The sequence below is a fragment of the Macaca fascicularis genome, chromosome 1 (genome assembly GCF_037993035.2).
Source record: "Macaca fascicularis isolate 582-1 chromosome 1, T2T-MFA8v1.1".
Classification (NCBI taxonomy): domain Eukaryota; kingdom Metazoa; phylum Chordata; class Mammalia; order Primates; family Cercopithecidae; genus Macaca; species Macaca fascicularis.
The window spans coordinates 234,013,871-234,038,870 of record NC_088375.1 but is presented as its reverse complement, the minus strand read 5'-3'; the positions used below and the strand labels follow the sequence as shown (position 1 = coordinate 234,038,870).

At 52.2% G+C, this 25,000-nt stretch overlaps 4 protein-coding genes across 4 annotated transcripts; all 4 read left to right on the top strand.

Annotated features, from left to right (window-relative positions):
• The first annotated feature begins 2,646 nt into the window (after positions 1-2,646).
• Positions 2,647-3,924, top strand: LOC135967683 (double homeobox protein 4C-like). Its single transcript, XM_065531425.2, has one exon. The coding sequence runs from the start codon at positions 2,647-2,649 to the stop codon at positions 3,922-3,924; it is 1,278 nt and encodes a 425-aa protein (XP_065387497.1).
• Positions 3,925-9,134: 5,210 nt separating this feature from the next.
• Positions 9,135-10,412, top strand: LOC135967682 (double homeobox protein 4C-like). Its single transcript, XM_065531419.2, has one exon. It carries the CDS (start codon positions 9,135-9,137, stop codon positions 10,410-10,412), a length of 1,278 nt encoding a protein of 425 aa, XP_065387491.1.
• Positions 10,413-15,622: 5,210 nt separating this feature from the next.
• On the top strand, positions 15,623-16,900 carry LOC141409199 (double homeobox protein 4C-like). The gene has a single exon (XM_074025691.1). The coding sequence runs from the start codon at positions 15,623-15,625 to the stop codon at positions 16,898-16,900; it is 1,278 nt and encodes a 425-aa protein (XP_073881792.1).
• A 5,212-nt stretch (positions 16,901-22,112) lies between these two features.
• LOC141409198 (double homeobox protein 4C-like) lies at positions 22,113-23,390 on the top strand. The gene has a single exon (XM_074025678.1). The coding sequence runs from the start codon at positions 22,113-22,115 to the stop codon at positions 23,388-23,390; it is 1,278 nt and encodes a 425-aa protein (XP_073881779.1).
• The last annotated feature ends 1,610 nt before the right edge of the window (positions 23,391-25,000 follow it).

Here is a 25,000-nt window from a genome sequence, read left to right as displayed (position 1 = left end):
AAAACACGCTCATATCCAAATTATGTAAAAACAACTGTAACATATGCTTTTATTACTAGCCTTCTTCCAACAACTTTCTACATTTTCTTCAACCAAGAAACAACCATGTGAAGTTGACATTGAATAACAGCCCAGACATTAGATCTAACACTAAGCTTTAAACTAGATCACTTTTCCATAATATTTATTCCAATCGCACTGTTCATCACCTGATCCATTATAGAATCCTCGCTATGGTACATAAGCTCAGATCCAAACATTAACCAACTCCTCAAATATCTCCTTATCTTCCTCGCTGCCATACTAATTCTAGTTACTGCTAACAACCTTTTCCAACTCTTCATCGGTTGGGAAGGCGTAGGAATTATATCCTTCCTCCTAATTAGCTGATGACACGCTCGAGCGGACGCCAACACAGCAGCCATCCGAGCAGTCCTATACAACCGTATTGGCGACATTGGTCTTATCCTAGCTATGACACGATTCCTCCTGCATTACAACTCATGAGGCTTTCAACAAATATTAGCCCTAAACTCCAACTCAAACCTCCTTCCACTAATAGGCCTTCTCCTAGCAGCAACAGGAAAATCAGCCCAATTTGGCCTTCACCCCTGACTGCCCTCTGCCATAGAAGGCCCAACTCCAGTCTCAGCTCTACTTCACTCCAGCACCATAGTTGTCGCCGGAGTATCCCTACTCATCCGTTTCCACCCTTTAATAGAAAACTATACACTAATCCAAAACCTCACATTATGCCTGGGAGCCATTACTACTCTATTCACAGCCATCTGTGCCCTCACACAAAACGATATTTAAAAAATCGTGGCCTTCTCTACCTCAAGTCAACTAGGCCTAATAATAGTCACCATTGGTATTAACCAACCATACCTAGCATTCCTACACATCTGCACCCATGCCTTCTTCAAAGCTATACTTTTTGTGTGCTCCGGATCCATTATTCATAACCTAAACAACGAACAAGACATTCGAAAAATAGGAGGTCTGTTTAAAACACTGCCCCTCACCTCAACTTCCCTAGTTATTGGCAACCTAGCACTCACAGGAATACCTTTCCTCACAGGCTTCTACTCCAAAGATCTCATTATCGAAGCCACAAATACGTCGTATACCAACGCCTGAGCCCTATTTATTACTCTCATCGCCACCTCCCTAACAAGCGCCTACAGTACTCGAACCATTCTCCTTACCCTAACAGGACAACCCCGCTTCCCAGCCCTAATAAACATCAACGGAAACAACCCCGCCCTACTAAACCCAATTAAATAGGCAGTATAATCACGGGATTCCTTATCACCAGTAATATCCCCCCTACCTCACTCCCCCAGCCAACAACACCCTTCTATCTCAAACTCTCAGCCCTAGACGCAACTGCTCTCGGTTTCCTAACAGCCCTAGACCTCGCCCTTATAACCTACAAACTAAAAGTGAAAAACCCATCACAAATACTCAAATTCTCCAACATACTAGGATACTTCCCCACCACAGTTCACCGTATGATCCCCTAGCAAAACCTACTTATAAGTCAAAACTTAGCCCTCCTCTTATTAGACTCAACATGGCTAGAAAAATCTACACCCGAAATAATCTCACAAACACACATTACCGCTTCCACAACTCTAACCACCCAGAGAGGCATAATCAAACTCTACTTCCTCTCTTTCCTCATCCCCCCTATCCTGACCCTACTTCTAATAATATAACCTATTACCCCGAGTAATCTCAATCACAATGTATACACCAACAAACAATGTTCAACCAGCAACCACCGCTAACCAACGCCCGTAATCATACAAGGCACCCGCACCAATACAGTCACCTCGAATTAACCCCGACCCCTCCCCCTCAAAAATCACCCAGTTACCCATATTATTGAAATTAACCACCACCACTTCTTCATCCAAACTTAAAACCCATAAAACCAGCCCTACCTCCATCATTAATCCTACCAAAAGACCCCCTAGAACCTCAAGCCCTGAGCCCCATGTCTCAGGATACTCTTCAATGGCCATTGCTGTAGTATAAGCAAAGACAACTATTATACCCCCCAGATAAACTAAAAATATCATTAAACCCATATAAGCCCCCCCATAATTGAAAATAATCACACAACCAATCACACCACTAACAATTAACGCTAAACCCCCATAAATAGGAGAGGGCTTAGGAGAAAAACCTACAAACCCCATAACCAATAATACACTTAATGTCAATAAAACGTATGTCATTGCTTCCATATGGACTCCAACCATAACCAATGATACGAAAAACCATCGTTGTACCTCAACTACAAAAGCACCAATGATTCCACTACGCAAATCCAACCCAATCCTAAAAATCATCAACCACTCCCCCCACCCCACTCCCCACTTCCGGGGCTTCTCCGGCCCCACCCATACCCAGGCCACAGTGACCTGGGCCCTGTGGGTCCCGGCTTCCGAGGGCGGGCTTGCCCTGGGCTCCTCCGAAGGGGTGGAGCCTGTGGGCCTTTATAAGGGCCGCTGGCCGGCTGGGCCGGCCTCCTGGCCGGACCTCCTCGCCGTGCACAGGCCGACTGAGGGGCACTGGAGCCCGCCGGCCTCTCTCTGCCCGTGTCTGTCCGCGAAATTCCGGCCGGGTCTCCCCGCGATGGCTCTCCCGACACCCGGCGACGGCGCCCTCCCGGCGGGAGCCCGAGGACGAGGACGGCGAAGGAGACTCGTTTGGACCCCGAGCCAGAGGGAGGCCCTGCGAGCCTGCTTTGAGCGGAACCCGTACCCGGGCATCGCCACCAGGGAAGAGCTGGCCCAGGCCATCGGCATTCCGGAGCCCAGGGTCCAGATTTGGTTTCAGAACGAGAGATCGCGCCAGCTGAGGCAGCACCGGCGGGAATCTCGGCCCTGGCCCGGGAAACGCGGCCCGCAAGAAGGCAGGCGAAAGCGGACCGCCGTCACCCGGTCCCAGACCGCCCTGCTCCTGCGAGCCTTCCAGCAGGATCGCTTTCCAGGCATCGCCACCCGGGAAGAACTGGCCAGAGAGACGGGCCTCCCGGAGTCCCGGATTCAGATTTGGTTTCAGAACCGGAGGGCCAGGCACCCAGGCCAGGGTGGCGGGGCACCGGCGCACGCAGGCGGCCCGGGCGACGCGGCCCCCGGCGGGTGTCCCCCCGCTCCCTCGCCGGTCGCCTTCACCCACACCGGGGCGTGGGGAACGGGGCTTCCCGCCCCCCACGTGCCCTGCGCGCCCTGGACTCTCCCACCGGGGGCTTTCGTGGGCCAGGGAGCAGGGGCCGTCGCCCCGCTGCAGCCCAGCCAGGCTGCGCAGGCAGCAGGGATCTCCCATCCCGCCCCGGCAGGCGGGGATTGGGATCTTTCCTACGCTGCCCTGGCGACTCCGGAAGGGGCGCTCTCCCACCCTCAGACTCCCCGGGGGTGGCCTCCGCGCCCGAGCCAATGGCGGGGGGATCGGGACCCGCAGCACCACAGCCTGCCGGGCCCTTGCTCGGTGGGACAGCCTGGGCCCGCTGGAGCTGAGCCGCAGGGCCAGGGTGTGCTGGCGCCGCCCACGTCCCAGGGGAGTCCGTGGTGGGGCTGGGGCCAGGGGCCCCAGGTCGCCGGGGCGGCGTGGGAGCCCCAAGTCGGGGCAGCTCCACCTCCGGGGCCCGCGCCCCCGGAGGCCTCCGCGGATCAGGAGCAGCTGCAAGCCATCCGGGCGCCCTCCCCGCCGCTCCAGGAGCCTGGGCGCTCGTCTGCACTCCCCTGCAGCCTGCTGGATGAGCTCCTGGAGACCCCCGAGTTTCTGCAGCAGGGGCAACCTTTGCTAGAAACGGAGGCCCCGACGGAGCTGCAGGACGTGGGAGAGCCCGCTTTGCTGGAACCGCTACTCCTCAGCGAGGAGGAGTACCGGGCTCTGCTGGAGGAGCTTTAGGACGCGGGGTTGGGGACGGGATCGGGGGCGGGGCGGTGGCCTCCCTTTCGCGGTGAGCACCTGGCTCGGTGTGGAGAGGCCTGTTTTCCCTCCGGGCTGACCAGCCTGGCATTCCTGCCTTCCCGGTCTGGGCGCGGCGGCGGCGGCCGGAGACTCCACACCGAGGAGAACTGAGCATCCATCCCGGGGATTCCAGAGCCGGCCCAGCTTCCCGGAGGGGGACCGTCTACTGCGCATGCGCGGCCGTGCGGGCAGCGGCCAAGGCTCTGGGAGCAGCCCCGGCAGAGCTCTCACGCTTTTCCACCACCCGACCCCCGCTTGATCCCCCACCCCACTCCCCAACACAGCGCGCGCGCGCGCGCCCGCGCGCACACACACACACACACACCCCAGGACACCCACACAACCACACACCCACACACCCAAACACACCACCCCCACCCCCACCCCCACCACGACCGAAAGCACCACCACCGTGTTCTGCACTGGGCTGCCCTTGCCATAAAACTAGGAATAGCCCCCTTCCACTTTTGAGTCCCAGAAGTTACCCAAGGAACATCCCTAACTTCTGGCCTACTCCTCCTTACATGGCAAATACTAGCCCCCATCTCAATCATATACCAAATTCACCCATCAATCAACACCCATATCCTCCTAACTCTCTCTACCCTATCTATCACAGTAGGCAGCTGAGGAGGTCTCAACCAAACACAATTACGCAAAATCCTAGGATATTCTTCAATCACTCACATAGGCTGAATAATAAGAACACTAGTATATAACCCAACTATCACAATTCTTTACTTCACCATAGACATCATCCTAACAACTACCATATTCCTGACCCTCAACCTAAACTCAAACACCACCACCCTCATACTATCCCACACCTGAAACAAATCAACCTGTCTAGCACCACTAAGAGCATCCACCCTCCTATCCCTAGGGGGCTTACCCCCTCTAACCGGCTTCCTACCTACATGAATTACCGTTCAAGAACTCACAATAAACAATCACTTTCTCATCCCCTCTATCATAATTATCAGAACTCTGCTTAACCTGTATTTCTCTATACGCCTAATCTATACCATCTCCCTAACACTATTTCCTACATCCAACAACACAAAAATAATATGGCAATTCGAAAACACAAAACCTACACTCCTTATTCCCCCACTCGTCATTGCCTCTACCCTTTTACTACCAACCTCCGCCCTAATTTTGGCTATCCACTAGAAATTTAGGTTAAACAAGACCAAGAGCCTTCAAAGCCCTTAGTAAGTAAAAATACTTCATTTCTGAAGTACATAAGGACTGCAAACACCTACTCTGCATCAATTGAACGCAAATCAATTACTTTAATTAAGCTAAGCCCTCACTAGATCAACGGGACTCGAACCCACAAAAATTTAGTGAACAGCTAAATACCCTAATCAACTGGCTTTGATCCACTTCTCCCGCCGCAGGGAAAAAAGGCGGGAGAAGCCCCGGCAGAAACTTTTAAAGCTGCTCCTTTGAACTTGCAATTCAATGTGAAAATCACCTCCGGGCTGGTAAAAGGAGGACTAGACCCCTGTCTTTAGGTTTACAGCCTAATGCTTACTCAGCCACTTTACCCTTCCCTTCTCTCTATCTCTACCTACGCTCATCAACCGTTGACTCTTTTCAACAAACCATAAGGACATTGGGACTCTATACCTACTATTTGGTGCATGAGCTGGAATCATAGGTACAGCTCTAAGCCTTCTTCTTCGAGCTGAACTAGGTCAACCCGGCAATCTACTAGGTAACGACCGTACTTACAACGTTATTGTAACGGCCCATGCATTCATCATAATTTCATCCTTATAATTGCCCATGGACTCACCTCCTCCATCTATTTCTGCCTAGCTAACTCAAACTATGAACGTACCCACAGCCGTATCCTACTACTGTCCCGAGGACTTCAAACCCTACTCCCATTAATAACCTTTTGATGGTTCACAGCAAACCTTACTAATCTTGCCCTACCCCCCACTATCAACCTACTAGGTGAGCTCTTTGCAATCGCAGCCTCATTTTCCTCATCCCATATGACTATTGTACTAACAGGACTCAACATACTAATTACAGCCCTCTACTCTCTCCACATGTTCATCACAATGCAGCGAGGAACACTTACACATCATATAATCAACATAAAACCCCCCTTCACACGAGAAAATACGTTCGTATTTATACACCTCGCTCCAATCATTCTTCTATCCCTCAACCCCAATATCGTTCTAGGGTTTGCTCCCTGTAAATATAGTTTAATCGAAACATTAGATTGTGAACCTAACTATAGAAGCTTATCACTTCTTATTTACCGAGAAAACCTGCAAGGACTGCTAATCCATGCCTCCGTACTTAAAATTACGGCTTTCTCAACTTTTAAAGGATAACTAACAGCTATCCATTGGCCTTAGGAGCCAAAAACATTGGTGCAACTCCAAATAAAAGTAACAATCATGTGTACCCCTGTTATAACAACAACCCTCGCCTCCCTAACTCTTCCAATTTTTGCCACCCTCATCAACCCTGACAAAACACGCTCATATCCAAATTATGTAAAAACAACTGTAACATATGCTTTTATTACTAGCCTTCTTCCAACAACTTTCTACATTTTCTTCAACCAAGAAACAACCATGTGAAGTTGACATTGAATAACAGCCCAGACATTAGATCTAACACTAAGCTTTAAACTAGATCACTTTTCCATAATATTTATTCCAATCGCACTGTTCATCACCTGATCCATTATAGAATCCTCGCTATGGTACATAAGCTCAGATCCAAACATTAACCAACTCCTCAAATATCTCCTTATCTTCCTCGCTGCCATACTAATTCTAGTTACTGCTAACAACCTTTTCCAACTCTTCATCGGTTGGGAAGGCGTAGGAATTATATCCTTCCTCCTAATTAGCTGATGACACGCTCGAGCGGACGCCAACACAGCAGCCATCCGAGCAGTCCTATACAACCGTATTGGCGACATTGGTCTTATCCTAGCTATGACACGATTCCTCCTGCATTACAACTCATGAGGCTTTCAACAAATATTAGCCCTAAACTCCAACTCAAACCTCCTTCCACTAATAGGCCTTCTCCTAGCAGCAACAGGAAAATCAGCCCAATTTGGCCTTCACCCCTGACTGCCCTCTGCCATAGAAGGCCCAACTCCAGTCTCAGCTCTACTTCACTCCAGCACCATAGTTGTCGCCGGAGTATCCCTACTCATCCGTTTCCACCCTTTAATAGAAAACTATACACTAATCCAAAACCTCACATTATGCCTGGGAGCCATTACTACTCTATTCACAGCCATCTGTGCCCTCACACAAAACGATATTTAAAAAATCGTGGCCTTCTCTACCTCAAGTCAACTAGGCCTAATAATAGTCACCATTGGTATTAACCAACCATACCTAGCATTCCTACACATCTGCACCCATGCCTTCTTCAAAGCTATACTTTTTGTGTGCTCCGGATCCATTATTCATAACCTAAACAACGAACAAGACATTCGAAAAATAGGAGGTCTGTTTAAAACACTGCCCCTCACCTCAACTTCCCTAGTTATTGGCAACCTAGCACTCACAGGAATACCTTTCCTCACAGGCTTCTACTCCAAAGATCTCATTATCGAAGCCACAAATACGTCGTATACCAACGCCTGAGCCCTATTTATTACTCTCATCGCCACCTCCCTAACAAGCGCCTACAGTACTCGAACCATTCTCCTTACCCTAACAGGACAACCCCGCTTCCCAGCCCTAATAAACATCAACGGAAACAACCCCGCCCTACTAAACCCAATTAAATAGGCAGTATAATCACGGGATTCCTTATCACCAGTAATATCCCCCCTACCTCACTCCCCCAGCCAACAACACCCTTCTATCTCAAACTCTCAGCCCTAGACGCAACTGCTCTCGGTTTCCTAACAGCCCTAGACCTCGCCCTTATAACCTACAAACTAAAAGTGAAAAACCCATCACAAATACTCAAATTCTCCAACATACTAGGATACTTCCCCACCACAGTTCACCGTATGATCCCCTAGCAAAACCTACTTATAAGTCAAAACTTAGCCCTCCTCTTATTAGACTCAACATGGCTAGAAAAATCTACACCCGAAATAATCTCACAAACACACATTACCGCTTCCACAACTCTAACCACCCAGAGAGGCATAATCAAACTCTACTTCCTCTCTTTCCTCATCCCCCCTATCCTGACCCTACTTCTAATAATATAACCTATTACCCCGAGTAATCTCAATCACAATGTATACACCAACAAACAATGTTCAACCAGCAACCACCGCTAACCAACGCCCGTAATCATACAAGGCACCCGCACCAATACAGTCACCTCGAATTAACCCCGACCCCTCCCCCTCAAAAATCACCCAGTTACCCATATTATTGAAATTAACCACCACCACTTCTTCATCCAAACTTAAAACCCATAAAACCAGCCCTACCTCCATCATTAATCCTACCAAAAGACCCCCTAGAACCTCAAGCCCTGAGCCCCATGTCTCAGGATACTCTTCAATGGCCATTGCTGTAGTATAAGCAAAGACAACTATTATACCCCCCAGATAAACTAAAAATATCATTAAACCCATATAAGCCCCCCCATAATTGAAAATAATCACACAACCAATCACACCACTAACAATTAACGCTAAACCCCCATAAATAGGAGAGGGCTTAGGAGAAAAACCTACAAACCCCATAACCAATAATACACTTAATGTCAATAAAACGTATGTCATTGCTTCCATATGGACTCCAACCATAACCAATGATACGAAAAACCATCGTTGTACCTCAACTACAAAAGCACCAATGATTCCACTACGCAAATCCAACCCAATCCTAAAAATCATCAACCACTCCCCCCACCCCACTCCCCACTTCCGGGGCTTCTCCGGCCCCACCCATACCCAGGCCACAGTGACCTGGGCCCTGTGGGTCCCGGCTTCCGAGGGCGGGCTTGCCCTGGGCTCCTCCGAAGGGGTGGAGCCTGTGGGCCTTTATAAGGGCCGCTGGCCGGCTGGGCCGGCCTCCTGGCCGGACCTCCTCGCCGTGCACAGGCCGACTGAGGGGCACTGGAGCCCGCCGGCCTCTCTCTGCCCGTGTCTGTCCGCGAAATTCCGGCCGGGTCTCCCCGCGATGGCTCTCCCGACACCCGGCGACGGCGCCCTCCCGGCGGGAGCCCGAGGACGAGGACGGCGAAGGAGACTCGTTTGGACCCCGAGCCAGAGGGAGGCCCTGCGAGCCTGCTTTGAGCGGAACCCGTACCCGGGCATCGCCACCAGGGAAGAGCTGGCCCAGGCCATCGGCATTCCGGAGCCCAGGGTCCAGATTTGGTTTCAGAACGAGAGATCGCGCCAGCTGAGGCAGCACCGGCGGGAATCTCGGCCCTGGCCCGGGAAACGCGGCCCGCAAGAAGGCAGGCGAAAGCGGACCGCCGTCACCCGGTCCCAGACCGCCCTGCTCCTGCGAGCCTTCCAGCAGGATCGCTTTCCAGGCATCGCCACCCGGGAAGAACTGGCCAGAGAGACGGGCCTCCCGGAGTCCCGGATTCAGATTTGGTTTCAGAACCGGAGGGCCAGGCACCCAGGCCAGGGTGGCGGGGCACCGGCGCACGCAGGCGGCCCGGGCGACGCGGCCCCCGGCGGGTGTCCCCCCGCTCCCTCGCCGGTCGCCTTCACCCACACCGGGGCGTGGGGAACGGGGCTTCCCGCCCCCCACGTGCCCTGCGCGCCCTGGACTCTCCCACCGGGGGCTTTCGTGGGCCAGGGAGCAGGGGCCGTCGCCCCGCTGCAGCCCAGCCAGGCTGCGCAGGCAGCAGGGATCTCCCATCCCGCCCCGGCAGGCGGGGATTGGGATCTTTCCTACGCTGCCCTGGCGACTCCGGAAGGGGCGCTCTCCCACCCTCAGACTCCCCGGGGGTGGCCTCCGCGCCCGAGCCAATGGCGGGGGGATCGGGACCCGCAGCACCACAGCCTGCCGGGCCCTTGCTCGGTGGGACAGCCTGGGCCCGCTGGAGCTGAGCCGCAGGGCCAGGGTGTGCTGGCGCCGCCCACGTCCCAGGGGAGTCCGTGGTGGGGCTGGGGCCAGGGGCCCCAGGTCGCCGGGGCGGCGTGGGAGCCCCAAGTCGGGGCAGCTCCACCTCCGGGGCCCGCGCCCCCGGAGGCCTCCGCGGATCAGGAGCAGCTGCAAGCCATCCGGGCGCCCTCCCCGCCGCTCCAGGAGCCTGGGCGCTCGTCTGCACTCCCCTGCAGCCTGCTGGATGAGCTCCTGGAGACCCCCGAGTTTCTGCAGCAGGGGCAACCTTTGCTAGAAACGGAGGCCCCGACGGAGCTGCAGGACGTGGGAGAGCCCGCTTTGCTGGAACCGCTACTCCTCAGCGAGGAGGAGTACCGGGCTCTGCTGGAGGAGCTTTAGGACGCGGGGTTGGGGACGGGATCGGGGGCGGGGCGGTGGCCTCCCTTTCGCGGTGAGCACCTGGCTCGGTGTGGAGAGGCCTGTTTTCCCTCCGGGCTGACCAGCCTGGCATTCCTGCCTTCCCGGTCTGGGCGCGGCGGCGGCGGCCGGAGACTCCACACCGAGGAGAACTGAGCATCCATCCCGGGGATTCCAGAGCCGGCCCAGCTTCCCGGAGGGGGACCGTCTACTGCGCATGCGCGGCCGTGCGGGCAGCGGCCAAGGCTCTGGGAGCAGCCCCGGCAGAGCTCTCACGCTTTTCCACCACCCGACCCCCGCTTGATCCCCCACCCCACTCCCCAACACAGCGCGCGCGCGCGCGCCCGCGCACACACACACACACACACACCCCAGGACACCCACACAACCACACACCCACACACCCAAACACACCACCCCCACCCCCACCCCCACCACGACCGAAAGCACCACCACCGTGTTCTGCACTGGGCTGCCCTTGCCATAAAACTAGGAATAGCCCCCTTCCACTTTTGAGTCCCAGAAGTTACCCAAGGAACATCCCTAACTTCTGGCCTACTCCTCCTTACATGGCAAATACTAGCCCCCATCTCAATCATATACCAAATTCACCCATCAATCAACACCCATATCCTCCTAACTCTCTCTACCCTATCTATCACAGTAGGCAGCTGAGGAGGTCTCAACCAAACACAATTACGCAAAATCCTAGGATATTCTTCAATCACTCACATAGGCTGAATAATAAGAACACTAGTATATAACCCAACTATCACAATTCTTTACTTCACCATAGACATCATCCTAACAACTACCATATTCCTGACCCTCAACCTAAACTCAAACACCACCACCCTCATACTATCCCACACCTGAAACAAATCAACCTGTCTAGCACCACTAAGAGCATCCACCCTCCTATCCCTAGGGGGCTTACCCCCTCTAACCGGCTTCCTACCTACATGAATTACCGTTCAAGAACTCACAATAAACAATCACTTTCTCATCCCCTCTATCATAATTATCAGAACTCTGCTTAACCTGTATTTCTCTATACGCCTAATCTATACCATCTCCCTAACACTATTTCCTACATCCAACAACACAAAAATAATATGGCAATTCGAAAACACAAAACCTACACTCCTTATTCCCCCACTCGTCATTGCCTCTACCCTTTTACTACCAACCTCCGCCCTAATTTTGGCTATCCACTAGAAATTTAGGTTAAACAAGACCAAGAGCCTTCAAAGCCCTTAGTAAGTAAAAATACTTCATTTCTGAAGTACATAAGGACTGCAAACACCTACTCTGCATCAATTGAACGCAAATCAATTACTTTAATTAAGCTAAGCCCTCACTAGATCAACGGGACTCGAACCCACAAAAATTTAGTGAACAGCTAAATACCCTAATCAACTGGCTTTGATCCACTTCTCCCGCCGCAGGGAAAAAAGGCGGGAGAAGCCCCGGCAGAAACTTTTAAAGCTGCTCCTTTGAACTTGCAATTCAATGTGAAAATCACCTCCGGGCTGGTAAAAGGAGGACTAGACCCCTGTCTTTAGGTTTACAGCCTAATGCTTACTCAGCCACTTTACCCTTCCCTTCTCTCTATCTCTACCTACGCTCATCAACCGTTGACTCTTTTCAACAAACCATAAGGACATTGGGACTCTATACCTACTATTTGGTGCATGAGCTGGAATCATAGGTACAGCTCTAAGCCTTCTTCTTCGAGCTGAACTAGGTCAACCCGGCAATCTACTAGGTAACGACCGTACTTACAACGTTATTGTAACGGCCCATGCATTCATCATAATTTCATCCTTATAATTGCCCATGGACTCACCTCCTCCATCTATTTCTGCCTAGCTAACTCAAACTATGAACGTACCCACAGCCGTATCCTACTACTGTCCCGAGGACTTCAAACCCTACTCCCATTAATAACCTTTTGATGGTTCACAGCAAACCTTACTAATCTTGCCCTACCCCCCACTATCAACCTACTAGGTGAGCTCTTTGCAATCGCAGCCTCATTTTCCTCATCCCATATGACTATTGTACTAACAGGACTCAACATACTAATTACAGCCCTCTACTCTCTCCACATGTTCATCACAATGCAGCGAGGAACACTTACACATCATATAATCAACATAAAACCCCCCTTCACACGAGAAAATACGTTCGTATTTATACACCTCGCTCCAATCATTCTTCTATCCCTCAACCCCAATATCGTTCTAGGGTTTGCTCCCTGTAAATATAGTTTAATCGAAACATTAGATTGTGAACCTAACTATAGAAGCTTATCACTTCTTATTTACCGAGAAAACCTGCAAGGACTGCTAATCCATGCCTCCGTACTTAAAATTACGGCTTTCTCAACTTTTAAAGGATAACTAACAGCTATCCATTGGCCTTAGGAGCCAAAAACATTGGTGCAACTCCAAATAAAAGTAACAATCATGTGTACCCCTGTTATAACAACAACCCTCGCCTCCCTAACTCTTCCAATTTTTGCCACCCTCATCAACCCTGACAAAACACGCTCATATCCAAATTATGTAAAAACAACTGTAACATATGCTTTTATTACTAGCCTTCTTCCAACAACTTTCTACATTTTCTTCAACCAAGAAACAACCATGTGAAGTTGACATTGAATAACAGCCCAGACATTAGATCTAACACTAAGCTTTAAACTAGATCACTTTTCCATAATATTTATTCCAATCGCACTGTTCATCACCTGATCCATTATAGAATCCTCGCTATGGTACATAAGCTCAGATCCAAACATTAACCAACTCCTCAAATATCTCCTTATCTTCCTCGCTGCCATACTAATTCTAGTTACTGCTAACAACCTTTTCCAACTCTTCATCGGTTGGGAAGGCGTAGGAATTATATCCTTCCTCCTAATTAGCTGATGACACGCTCGAGCGGACGCCAACACAGCAGCCATCCGAGCAGTCCTATACAACCGTATTGGCGACATTGGTCTTATCCTAGCTATGACACGATTCCTCCTGCATTACAACTCATGAGGCTTTCAACAAATATTAGCCCTAAACTCCAACTCAAACCTCCTTCCACTAATAGGCCTTCTCCTAGCAGCAACAGGAAAATCAGCCCAATTTGGCCTTCACCCCTGACTGCCCTCTGCCATAGAAGGCCCAACTCCAGTCTCAGCTCTACTTCACTCCAGCACCATAGTTGTCGCCGGAGTATCCCTACTCATCCGTTTCCACCCTTTAATAGAAAACTATACACTAATCCAAAACCTCACATTATGCCTGGGAGCCATTACTACTCTATTCACAGCCATCTGTGCCCTCACACAAAACGATATTTAAAAAATCGTGGCCTTCTCTACCTCAAGTCAACTAGGCCTAATAATAGTCACCATTGGTATTAACCAACCATACCTAGCATTCCTACACATCTGCACCCATGCCTTCTTCAAAGCTATACTTTTTGTGTGCTCCGGATCCATTATTCATAACCTAAACAACGAACAAGACATTCGAAAAATAGGAGGTCTGTTTAAAACACTGCCCCTCACCTCAACTTCCCTAGTTATTGGCAACCTAGCACTCACAGGAATACCTTTCCTCACAGGCTTCTACTCCAAAGATCTCATTATCGAAGCCACAAATACGTCGTATACCAACGCCTGAGCCCTATTTATTACTCTCATCGCCACCTCCCTAACAAGCGCCTACAGTACTCGAACCATTCTCCTTACCCTAACAGGACAACCCCGCTTCCCAGCCCTAATAAACATCAACGAAAACAACCCCGCCCTACTAAACCCAATTAAATAGGCAGTATAATCACGGGATTCCTTATCACCAGTAATATCCCCCCTACCTCACTCCCCCAGCCAACAACACCCTTCTATCTCAAACTCTCAGCCCTAGACGCAACTGCTCTCGGTTTCCTAACAGCCCTAGACCTCGCCCTTATAACCTACAAACTAAAAGTGAAAAACCCATCACAAATACTCAAATTCTCCAACATACTAGGATACTTCCCCACCACAGTTCACCGTATGATCCCCTAGCAAAACCTACTTATAAGTCAAAACTTAGCCCTCCTCTTATTAGACTCAACATGGCTAGAAAAATCTACACCCGAAATAATCTCACAAACACACATTACCGCTTCCACAACTCTAACCACCCAGAGAGGCATAATCAAACTCTACTTCCTCTCTTTCCTCATCCCCCCTATCCTGACCCTACTTCTAATAATATAACCTATTACCCCGAGTAATCTCAATCACAATGTATACACCAACAAACAATGTTCAACCAGCAACCACCGCTAACCAACGCCCGTAATCATACAAGGCACCCGCACCAATACAGTCACCTCGAATTAACCCCGACCCCTCCCCCTCAAAAATCACCCAGTTACCCATATTATTGAAATTAACCACCACCACTTCTTCATCCAAACTTAAAACCCATAAAACCAGCCCTACCTCCATCATTAATCCTACCAAAAGACCCCCTAGAACCTCAAGCCCTGAGCCCCATGTCTCAGGATACTCTTCAATGGCCATTGCTGTAGTATAAGCAAAGACAACTATTATACCCCCCAGATAAACTAAAAATATCATTAAACCCATATAAGCCCCCCCATAATTGAAAATAATCACACAACCAATCACACCACTAACAATTAACGCTAAACCCCCATAAATAGGAGAGGGCTTAGGAGAAAAACCTACAAACCCCATAACCAATAATACACTTAATGTCAATAAAACGTATGTCATTGCTTCCATATGGACTCCAACCATAACCAATGATACGAAAAACCATCGTTGTACCTCAACTACAAAAGCACCAATGATTCCACTACGCAAATCCAACCCAATCCTAAAAATCATCAACCACTCCCCCCACCCCACTCCCCACTTCCGGGGCTTCTCCGGCCCCACCCATACCCAGGCCACAGTGACCTGGGCCCTGTGGGTCCCGGCTTCCGAGGGCGGGCTTGCCCTGGGCTCCTCCGAAGGGGTGGAGCCTGTGGGCCTTTATAAGGGCCGCTGGCCGGCTGGGCCGGCCTCCTGGCCGGACCTCCTCGCCGTGCACAGGCCGACTGAGGGGCACTGGAGCCCGCCGGCCTCTCTCTGCCCGTGTCTGTCCGCGAAATTCCGGCCGGGTCTCCCCGCGATGGCTCTCCCGACACCCGGCGACGGCGCCCTCCCGGCGGGAGCCCGAGGACGAGGACGGCGAAGGAGACTCGTTTGGACCCCGAGCCAGAGGGAGGCCCTGCGAGCCTGCTTTGAGCGGAACCCGTACCCGGGCATCGCCACCAGGGAAGAGCTGGCCCAGGCCATCGGCATTCCGGAGCCCAGGGTCCAGATTTGGTTTCAGAACGAGAGATCGCGCCAGCTGAGGCAGCACCGGCGGGAATCTCGGCCCTGGCCCGGGAAACGCGGCCCGCAAGAAGGCAGGCGAAAGCGGACCGCCGTCACCCGGTCCCAGACCGCCCTGCTCCTGCGAGCCTTCCAGCAGGATCGCTTTCCAGGCATCGCCACCCGGGAAGAACTGGCCAGAGAGACGGGCCTCCCGGAGTCCCGGATTCAGATTTGGTTTCAGAACCGGAGGGCCAGGCACCCAGGCCAGGGTGGCGGGGCACCGGCGCACGCAGGCGGCCCGGGCGACGCGGCCCCCGGCGGGTGTCCCCCCGCTCCCTCGCCGGTCGCCTTCACCCACACCGGGGCGTGGGGAACGGGGCTTCCCGCCCCCCACGTGCCCTGCGCGCCCTGGACTCTCCCACCGGGGGCTTTCGTGGGCCAGGGAGCAGGGGCCGTCGCCCCGCTGCAGCCCAGCCAGGCTGCGCAGGCAGCAGGGATCTCCCATCCCGCCCCGGCAGGCGGGGATTGGGATCTTTCCTACGCTGCCCTGGCGACTCCGGAAGGGGCGCTCTCCCACCCTCAGACTCCCCGGGGGTGGCCTCCGCGCCCGAGCCAATGGCGGGGGGATCGGGACCCGCAGCACCACAGCCTGCCGGGCCCTTGCTCGGTGGGACAGCCTGGGCCCGCTGGAGCTGAGCCGCAGGGCCAGGGTGTGCTGGCGCCGCCCACGTCCCAGGGGAGTCCGTGGTGGGGCTGGGGCCAGGGGCCCCAGGTCGCCGGGGCGGCGTGGGAGCCCCAAGTCGGGGCAGCTCCACCTCCGGGGCCCGCGCCCCCGGAGGCCGCCGCGGATCAGGAGCAGCTGCAAGCCATCCGGGCGCCCTCCCCGCCGCTCCAGGAGCCTGGGCGCTCGTCTGCACTCCCCTGCAGCCTGCTGGATGAGCTCCTGGAGACCCCCGAGTTTCTGCAGCAGGGGCAACCTTTGCTAGAAACGGAGGCCCCGACGGAGCTGCAGGACGTGGGAGAGCCCGCTTTGCTGGAACCGCTACTCCTCAGCGAGGAGGAGTACCGGGCTCTGCTGGAGGAGCTTTAGGACGCGGGGTTGGGGACGGGATCGGGGGCGGGGCGGTGGCCTCCCTTTCGCGGTGAGCACCTGGCTCGGTGTGGAGAGGCCTGTTTTCCCTCCGGGCTGACCAGCCTGGCATTCCTGCCTTCCCGGTCTGGGCGCGGCGGCGGCGGCCGGAGACTCCACACCGAGGAGAACTGAGCATCCATCCCGGGGATTCCAGAGCCGGCCCAGCTTCCCGGAGGGGGACCGTCTACTGCGCATGCGCGGCCGTGCGGGCAGCGGCCAAGGCTCTGGGAGCAGCCCCGGCAGAGCTCTCACGCTTTTCCACCACCCGACCCCCGCTTGATCCCCCACCCCACTCCCCAACACAGCGCGCGCGCGCGCGCGCCCGCGCACACACACACACACACACACCCCAGGACACCCACACAACCACACACCCACACACCCAAACACACCACCCCCACCCCCACCCCCACCACGACCGAAAGCACCACCACCGTGTTCTGCACTGGGCTGCCCTTGCCATAAAACTAGGAATAGCCCCCTTCCACTTTTGAGTCCCAGAAGTTACCCAAGGAACATCCCTAACTTCTGGCCTACTCCTCCTTACATGGCAAATACTAGCCCCCATCTCAATCATATACCAAATTCACCCATCAATCAACACCCATATCCTCCTAACTCTCTCTACCCTATCTATCACAGTAGGCAGCTGAGGAGGTCTCAACCAAACACAATTACGCAAAATCCTAGGATATTCTTCAATCACTCACATAGGCTGAATAATAAGAACACTAGTATATAACCCAACTATCACAATTCTTTACTTCACCATAGACATCATCCTAACAACTACCATATTCCTGACCCTCAACCTAAACTCAAACACCACCACCCTCATACTATCCCACACCTGAAACAAATCAACCTGTCTAGCACCACTAAGAGCATCCACCCTCCTATCCCTAGGGGGCTTACCCCCTCTAACCGGCTTCCTACCTACATGAATTACCGTTCAAGAACTCACAATAAACAATCACTTTCTCATCCCCTCTATCATAATTATCAGAACTCTGCTTAACCTGTATTTCTCTATACGCCTAATCTATACCATCTCCCTAACACTATTTCCTACATCCAACAACACAAAAATAATATGGCAATTCGAAAACACAAAACCTACACTCCTTATTCCCCCACTCGTCATTGCCTCTACCCTTTTACTACCAACCTCCGCCCTAATTTTGGCTATCCACTAGAAATTTAGGTTAAACAAGACCAAGAGCCTTCAAAGCCCTTAGTAAGTAAAAATACTTCATTTCTGAAGTACATAAGGACTGCAAACACCTACTCTGCATCAATTGAACGCAAATCAATTACTTTAATTAAGCTAAGCCCTCACTAGATCAACGGGACTCGAACCCACAAAAATTTAGTGAACAGCTAAATACCCTAATCAACTGGCTTTGATCCACTTCTCCCGCCGCAGGGAAAAAAGGCGGGAGAAGCCCCGGCAGAAACTTTTAAAGCTGCTCCTTTGAACTTGCAATTCAATGTGAAAATCACCTCCGGGCTGGTAAAAGGAGGACTAGACCCCTGTCTTTAGGTTTACAGCCTAATGCTTACTCAGCCACTTTACCCTTCCCTTCTCTCTATCTCTACCTACGCTCATCAACCGTTGACTCTTTTCAACAAACCATAAGGACATTGGGACTCTATACCTACTATTTGGTGCATGAGCTGGAATCATAGGTACAGCTCTAAGCCTTCTTCTTCGAGCTGAACTAGGTCAACCCGGCAATCTACTAGGTAACGACCGTACTTACAACGTTATTGTAACGGCCCATGCATTCATCATAATTTCATCCTTATAATTGCCCATGGACTCACCTCCTCCATCTATTTCTGCCTAGCTAACTCAAACTATGAACGTACCCACAGCCGTATCCTACTACTGTCCCGAGGACTTCAAACCCTACTCCCATTAATAACCTTTTGATGGTTCACAGCAAACCTTACTAATCTTGCCCTACCCCCCACTATCAACCTACTAGGTGAGCTCTTTGCAATCGCAGCCTCATTTTCCTCATCCCATATGACTATTGTACTAACAGGACTCAACATACTAATTACAGCCCTCTACTCTCTCCACATGTTCATCACAATGCAGCGAGGAACACTTACACATCATATAATCAACATAAAACCCCCCTTCACACGAGAAAATACGTTCGTATTTATACACCTCGCTCCAATCATTCTTCTATCCCTCAACCCCAATATCGTTCTAGGGTTTGCTCCCTGTAAATATAGTTTAATCGAAACATTAGATTGTGAACCTAACTATAGAAGCTTATCACTTCTTATTTACCGAGAAAACCTGCAAGGACTGCTAATCCATGCCTCCGTACTTAAAATTACGGCTTTCTCAACTTTTAAAGGATAACTAACAGCTATCCATTGGCCTTAGGAGCCAAAAACATTGGTGCAACTCCAAATAAAAGTAACAATCATGTGTACCCCTGTTATAACAACAACCCTCGCCTCCCTAACTCTTCCAATTTTTGCCACCCTCATCAACCCTGACAAAACACGCTCATATCCAAATTATGTAAAAACAACTGTAACATATGCTTTTATTACTAGCCTTCTTCCAACAACTTTCTACATTTTCTTCAACCAAGAAACAACCATGTGAAGTTGACATTGAATAACAGCCCAGACATTAGATCTAACACTAAGCTTTAAACTAGATCACTTTTCCATAATATTTATTCCAATCGCACTGTTCATCACCTGATCCATTATAGAATCCTCGCTATGGTACATAAGCTCAGATCCAAACATTAACCAACTCCTCAAATATCTCCTTATCTTCCTCGCTGCCATACTAATTCTAGTTACTGCTAACAACCTTTTCCAACTCTTCATCGGTTGGGAAGGCGTAGGAATTATATCCTTCCTCCTAATTAGCTGATGACACGCTCGAGCGGACGCCAACACAGCAGCCATCCGAGCAGTCCTATACAACCGTATTGGCGACATTGGTCTTATCCTAGCTATGACACGATTCCTCCTGCATTACAACTCATGAGGCTTTCAACAAATATTAGCCCTAAACTCCAACTCAAACCTCCTTCCACTAATAGGCCTTCTCCTAGCAGCAACAGGAAAATCAGCCCAATTTGGCCTTCACCCCTGACTGCCCTCTGCCATAGAAGGCCCAACTCCAGTCTCAGCTCTACTTCACTCCAGCACCATAGTTGTCGCCGGAGTATCCCTACTCATCCGTTTCCACCCTTTAATAGAAAACTATACACTAATCCAAAACCTCACATTATGCCTGGGAGCCATTACTACTCTATTCACAGCCATCTGTGCCCTCACACAAAACGATATTTAAAAAATCGTGGCCTTCTCTACCTCAAGTCAACTAGGCCTAATAATAGTCACCATTGGTATTAACCAACCATACCTAGCATTCCTACACATCTGCACCCATGCCTTCTTCAAAGCTATACTTTTTGTGTGCTCCGGATCCATTATTCATAACCTAAACAACGAACAAGACATTCGAAAAATAGGAGGTCTGTTTAAAACACTGCCCCTCACCTCAACTTCCCTAGTTATTGGCAACCTAGCACTCACAGGAATACCTTTCCTCACAGGCTTCTACTCCAAAGATCTCATTATCGAAGCCACAAATACGTCGTATACCAACGCCTGAGCCCTATTTATTACTCTCATCGCCACCTCCCTAACAAGCGCCTACAGTACTCGAACCATTCTCCTTACCCTAACAGGACAACCCCGCTTCCCAGCCCTAATAAACATCAACGAAAACAACCCCGCCCTACTAAACCCAATTAAATAGGCAGTATAATCACGGGATTCCTTATCACCAGTAATATCCCCCCTACCTCACTCCCCCAGCCAACAACACCCTTCTATCTCAAACTCTCAGCCCTAGACGCAACTGCTCTCGGTTTCCTAACAGCCCTAGACCTCGCCCTTATAACCTACAAACTAAAAGTGAAAAACCCATCACAAATACTCAAATTCTCCAACATACTAGGATACTTCCCCACCACAGTTCACCGTATGATCCCCTAGCAAAACCTACTTATAAGTCAAAACTTAGCCCTCCTCTTATTAGACTCAACATGGCTAGAAAAATCTACACCCGAAATAATCTCACAAACACACATTACCGCTTCCACAACTCTAACCACCCAGAGAGGCATAATCAAACTCTACTTCCTCTCTTTCCTCATCCCCCCTATCCTGACCCTACTTCTAATAATATAACCTATTACCCCGAGTAATCTCAATCACAATGTATACACCAACAAACAATGTTCAACCAGCAACCACCGCTAACCAACGCCCGTAATCATACAAGGCACCCGCACCAATACAGTCACCTCGAATTAACCCCGACCCCTCCCCCTCAAAAATCACCCAGTTACCCATATTATTGAAATTAACCACCACCACTTCTTCATCCAAACTTAAAACCCATAAAACCAGCCCTACCTCCATCATTAATCCTACCAAAAGACCCCCTAGAACCTCAAGCCCTGAGCCCCATGTCTCAGGATACTCTTCAATGGCCATTGCTGTAGTATAAGCAAAGACAACTATTATACCCCCCAGATAAACTAAAAATATCATTAAACCCATATAAGCCCCCCCATAATTGAAAATAATCACACAACCAATCACACCACTAACAATTAACGCTAAACCCCCATAAATAGGAGAGGGCTTAGGAGAAAAACCTACAAACCCCATAACCAATAATACACTTAATGTCAATAAAACGTATGTCATTGCTTCCATATGGACTCCAACCATAACCAATGATACGAAAAACCATCGTTGTACCTCAACTACAAAAGCACCAATGATTCCACTACGCAAATCCAACCCAATCCTAAAAATCATCAACCACTCCCCCCACCCCACTCCCCACTTCCGGGGCTTCTCCGGCCCCACCCATACCCAGGCCACAGTGACCTGGGCCCTGTGGGTCCCGGCTTCCGAGGGCGGGCTTGCCCTGGGCTCCTCCGAAGGGGTGGAGCCTGTGGGCCTTTATAAGGGCCGCTGGCCGGCTGGGCCGGCCTCCTGGCCGGACCTCCTCGCCGTGCACAGGCCGACTGAGGGGCACTGGAGCCCGCCGGCCTCTCTCTGCCCGTGTCTGTCCGCGAAATTCCGGCCGGGTCTCCCCGCGATGGCTCTCCCGACACCCGGCGACGGCGCCCTCCCGGCGGGAGCCCGAGGACGAGGACGGCGAAGGAGACTCGTTTGGACCCCGAGCCAGAGGGAGGCCCTGCGAGCCTGCTTTGAGCGGAACCCGTACCCGGGCATCGCCACCAGGGAAGAGCTGGCCCAGGCCATCGGCATTCCGGAGCCCAGGGTCCAGATTTGGTTTCAGAACGAGAGATCGCGCCAGCTGAGGCAGCACCGGCGGGAATCTCGGCCCTGGCCCGGGAAACGCGGCCCGCAAGAAGGCAGGCGAAAGCGGACCGCCGTCACCCGGTCCCAGACCGCCCTGCTCCTGCGAGCCTTCCAGCAGGATCGCTTTCCAGGCATCGCCACCCGGGAAGAACTGGCCAGAGAGACGGGCCTCCCGGAGTCCCGGATTCAGATTTGGTTTCAGAACCGGAGGGCCAGGCACCCAGGCCAGGGTGGCGGGGCACCGGCGCACGCAGGCGGCCCGGGCGACGCGGCCCCCGGCGGGTGTCCCCCCGCTCCCTCGCCGGTCGCCTTCACCCACACCGGGGCGTGGGGAACGGGGCTTCCCGCCCCCCACGTGCCCTGCGCGCCCTGGACTCTCCCACCGGGGGCTTTCGTGGGCCAGGGAGCAGGGGCCGTCGCCCCGCTGCAGCCCAGCCAGGCTGCGCAGGCAGCAGGGATCTCCCATCCCGCCCCGGCAGGCGGGGATTGGGATCTTTCCTACGCTGCCCTGGCGACTCCGGAAGGGGCGCTCTCCCACCCTCAGACTCCCCGGGGGTGGCCTCCGCGCCCGAGCCAATGGCGGGGGGATCGGGACCCGCAGCACCACAGCCTGCCGGGCCCTTGCTCGGTGGGACAGCCTGGGCCCGCTGGAGCTGAGCCGCAGGGCCAGGGTGTGCTGGCGCCGCCCACGTCCCAGGGGAGTCCGTGGTGGGGCTGGGGCCAGGGGCCCCAGGTCGCCGGGGCGGCGTGGGAGCCCCAAGTCGGGGCAGCTCCACCTCCGGGGCCCGCGCCCCCGGAGGCCGCCGCGGATCAGGAGCAGCTGCAAGCCATCCGGGCGCCCTCCCCGCCGCTCCAGGAGCCTGGGCGCTCGTCTGCACTCCCCTGCAGCCTGCTGGATGAGCTCCTGGAGACCCCCGAGTTTCTGCAGCAGGGGCAACCTTTGCTAGAAACGGAGGCCCCGACGGAGCTGCAGGACGTGGGAGAGCCCGCTTTGCTGGAACCGCTACTCCTCAGCGAGGAGGAGTACCGGGCTCTGCTGGAGGAGCTTTAGGACGCGGGGTTGGGGACGGGATCGGGGGCGGGGCGGTGGCCTCCCTTTCGCGGTGAGCACCTGGCTCGGTGTGGAGAGGCCTGTTTTCCCTCCGGGCTGACCAGCCTGGCATTCCTGCCTTCCCGGTCTGGGCGCGGCGGCGGCGGCCGGAGACTCCACACCGAGGAGAACTGAGCATCCATCCCGGGGATTCCAGAGCCGGCCCAGCTTCCCGGAGGGGGACCGTCTACTGCGCATGCGCGGCCGTGCGGGCAGCGGCCAAGGCTCTGGGAGCAGCCCCGGCAGAGCTCTCACGCTTTTCCACCACCCGACCCCCGCTTGATCCCCCACCCCACTCCCCAACACAGCGCGCGCGCGCGCGCCCGCGCGCACACACACACACACACACCCCAGGACACCCACACAACCACACACCCACACACCCAAACACACCACCCCCACCCCCACCCCCACCACGACCGAAAGCACCACCACCGTGTTCTGCACTGGGCTGCCCTTGCCATAAAACTAGGAATAGCCCCCTTCCACTTTTGAGTCCCAGAAGTTACCCAAGGAACATCCCTAACTTCTGGCCTACTCCTCCTTACATGGCAAATACTAGCCCCCATCTCAATCATATACCAAATTCACCCATCAATCAACACCCATATCCTCCTAACTCTCTCTACCCTATCTATCACAGTAGGCAGCTGAGGAGGTCTCAACCAAACACAATTACGCAAAATCCTAGGATATTCTTCAATCACTCACATAGGCTGAATAATAAGAACACTAGTATATAACCCAACTATCACAATTCTTTACTTCACCATAGACATCATCCTAACAACTACCATATTCCTGACCCTCAACCTAAACTCAAACACCACCACCCTCATACTATCCCACACCTGAAACAAATCAACCTGTCTAGCACCACTAAGAGCATCCACCCTCCTATCCCTAGGGGGCTTACCCCCTCTAACCGGCTTCCTACCTACATGAATTACCGTTCAAGAACTCACAATAAACAATCACTTTCTCATCCCCTCTATCATAATTATCAGAACTCTGCTTAACCTGTATTTCTCTATACGCCTAATCTATACCATCTCCCTAACACTATTTCCTACATCCAACAACACAAAAATAATATGGCAATTCGAAAACACAAAACCTACACTCCTTATTCCCCCACTCGTCATTGCCTCTACCCTTTTACTACCAACCTCCGCCCTAATTTTGGCTATCCACTAGAAATTTAGGTTAAACAAGACCAAGAGCCTTCAAAGCCCTTAGTAAGTAAAAATACTTCATTTCTGAAGTACATAAGGACTGCAAACACCTACTCTGCATCAATTGAACGCAAATCAATTACTTTAATTAAGCTAAGCCCTCACTAGATCAACGGGACTCGAACCCACAAAAATTTAGTGAACAGCTAAATACCCTAATCAACTGGCTTTGATCCACTTCTCCCGCCGCAGGGAAAAAAGGCGGGAGAAGCCCCGGCAGAAACTTTTAAAGCTGCTCCTTTGAACTTGCAATTCAATGTGAAAATCACCTCCGGGCTGGTAAAAGGAGGACTAGACCCCTGTCTTTAGGTTTACAGCCTAATGCTTACTCAGCCA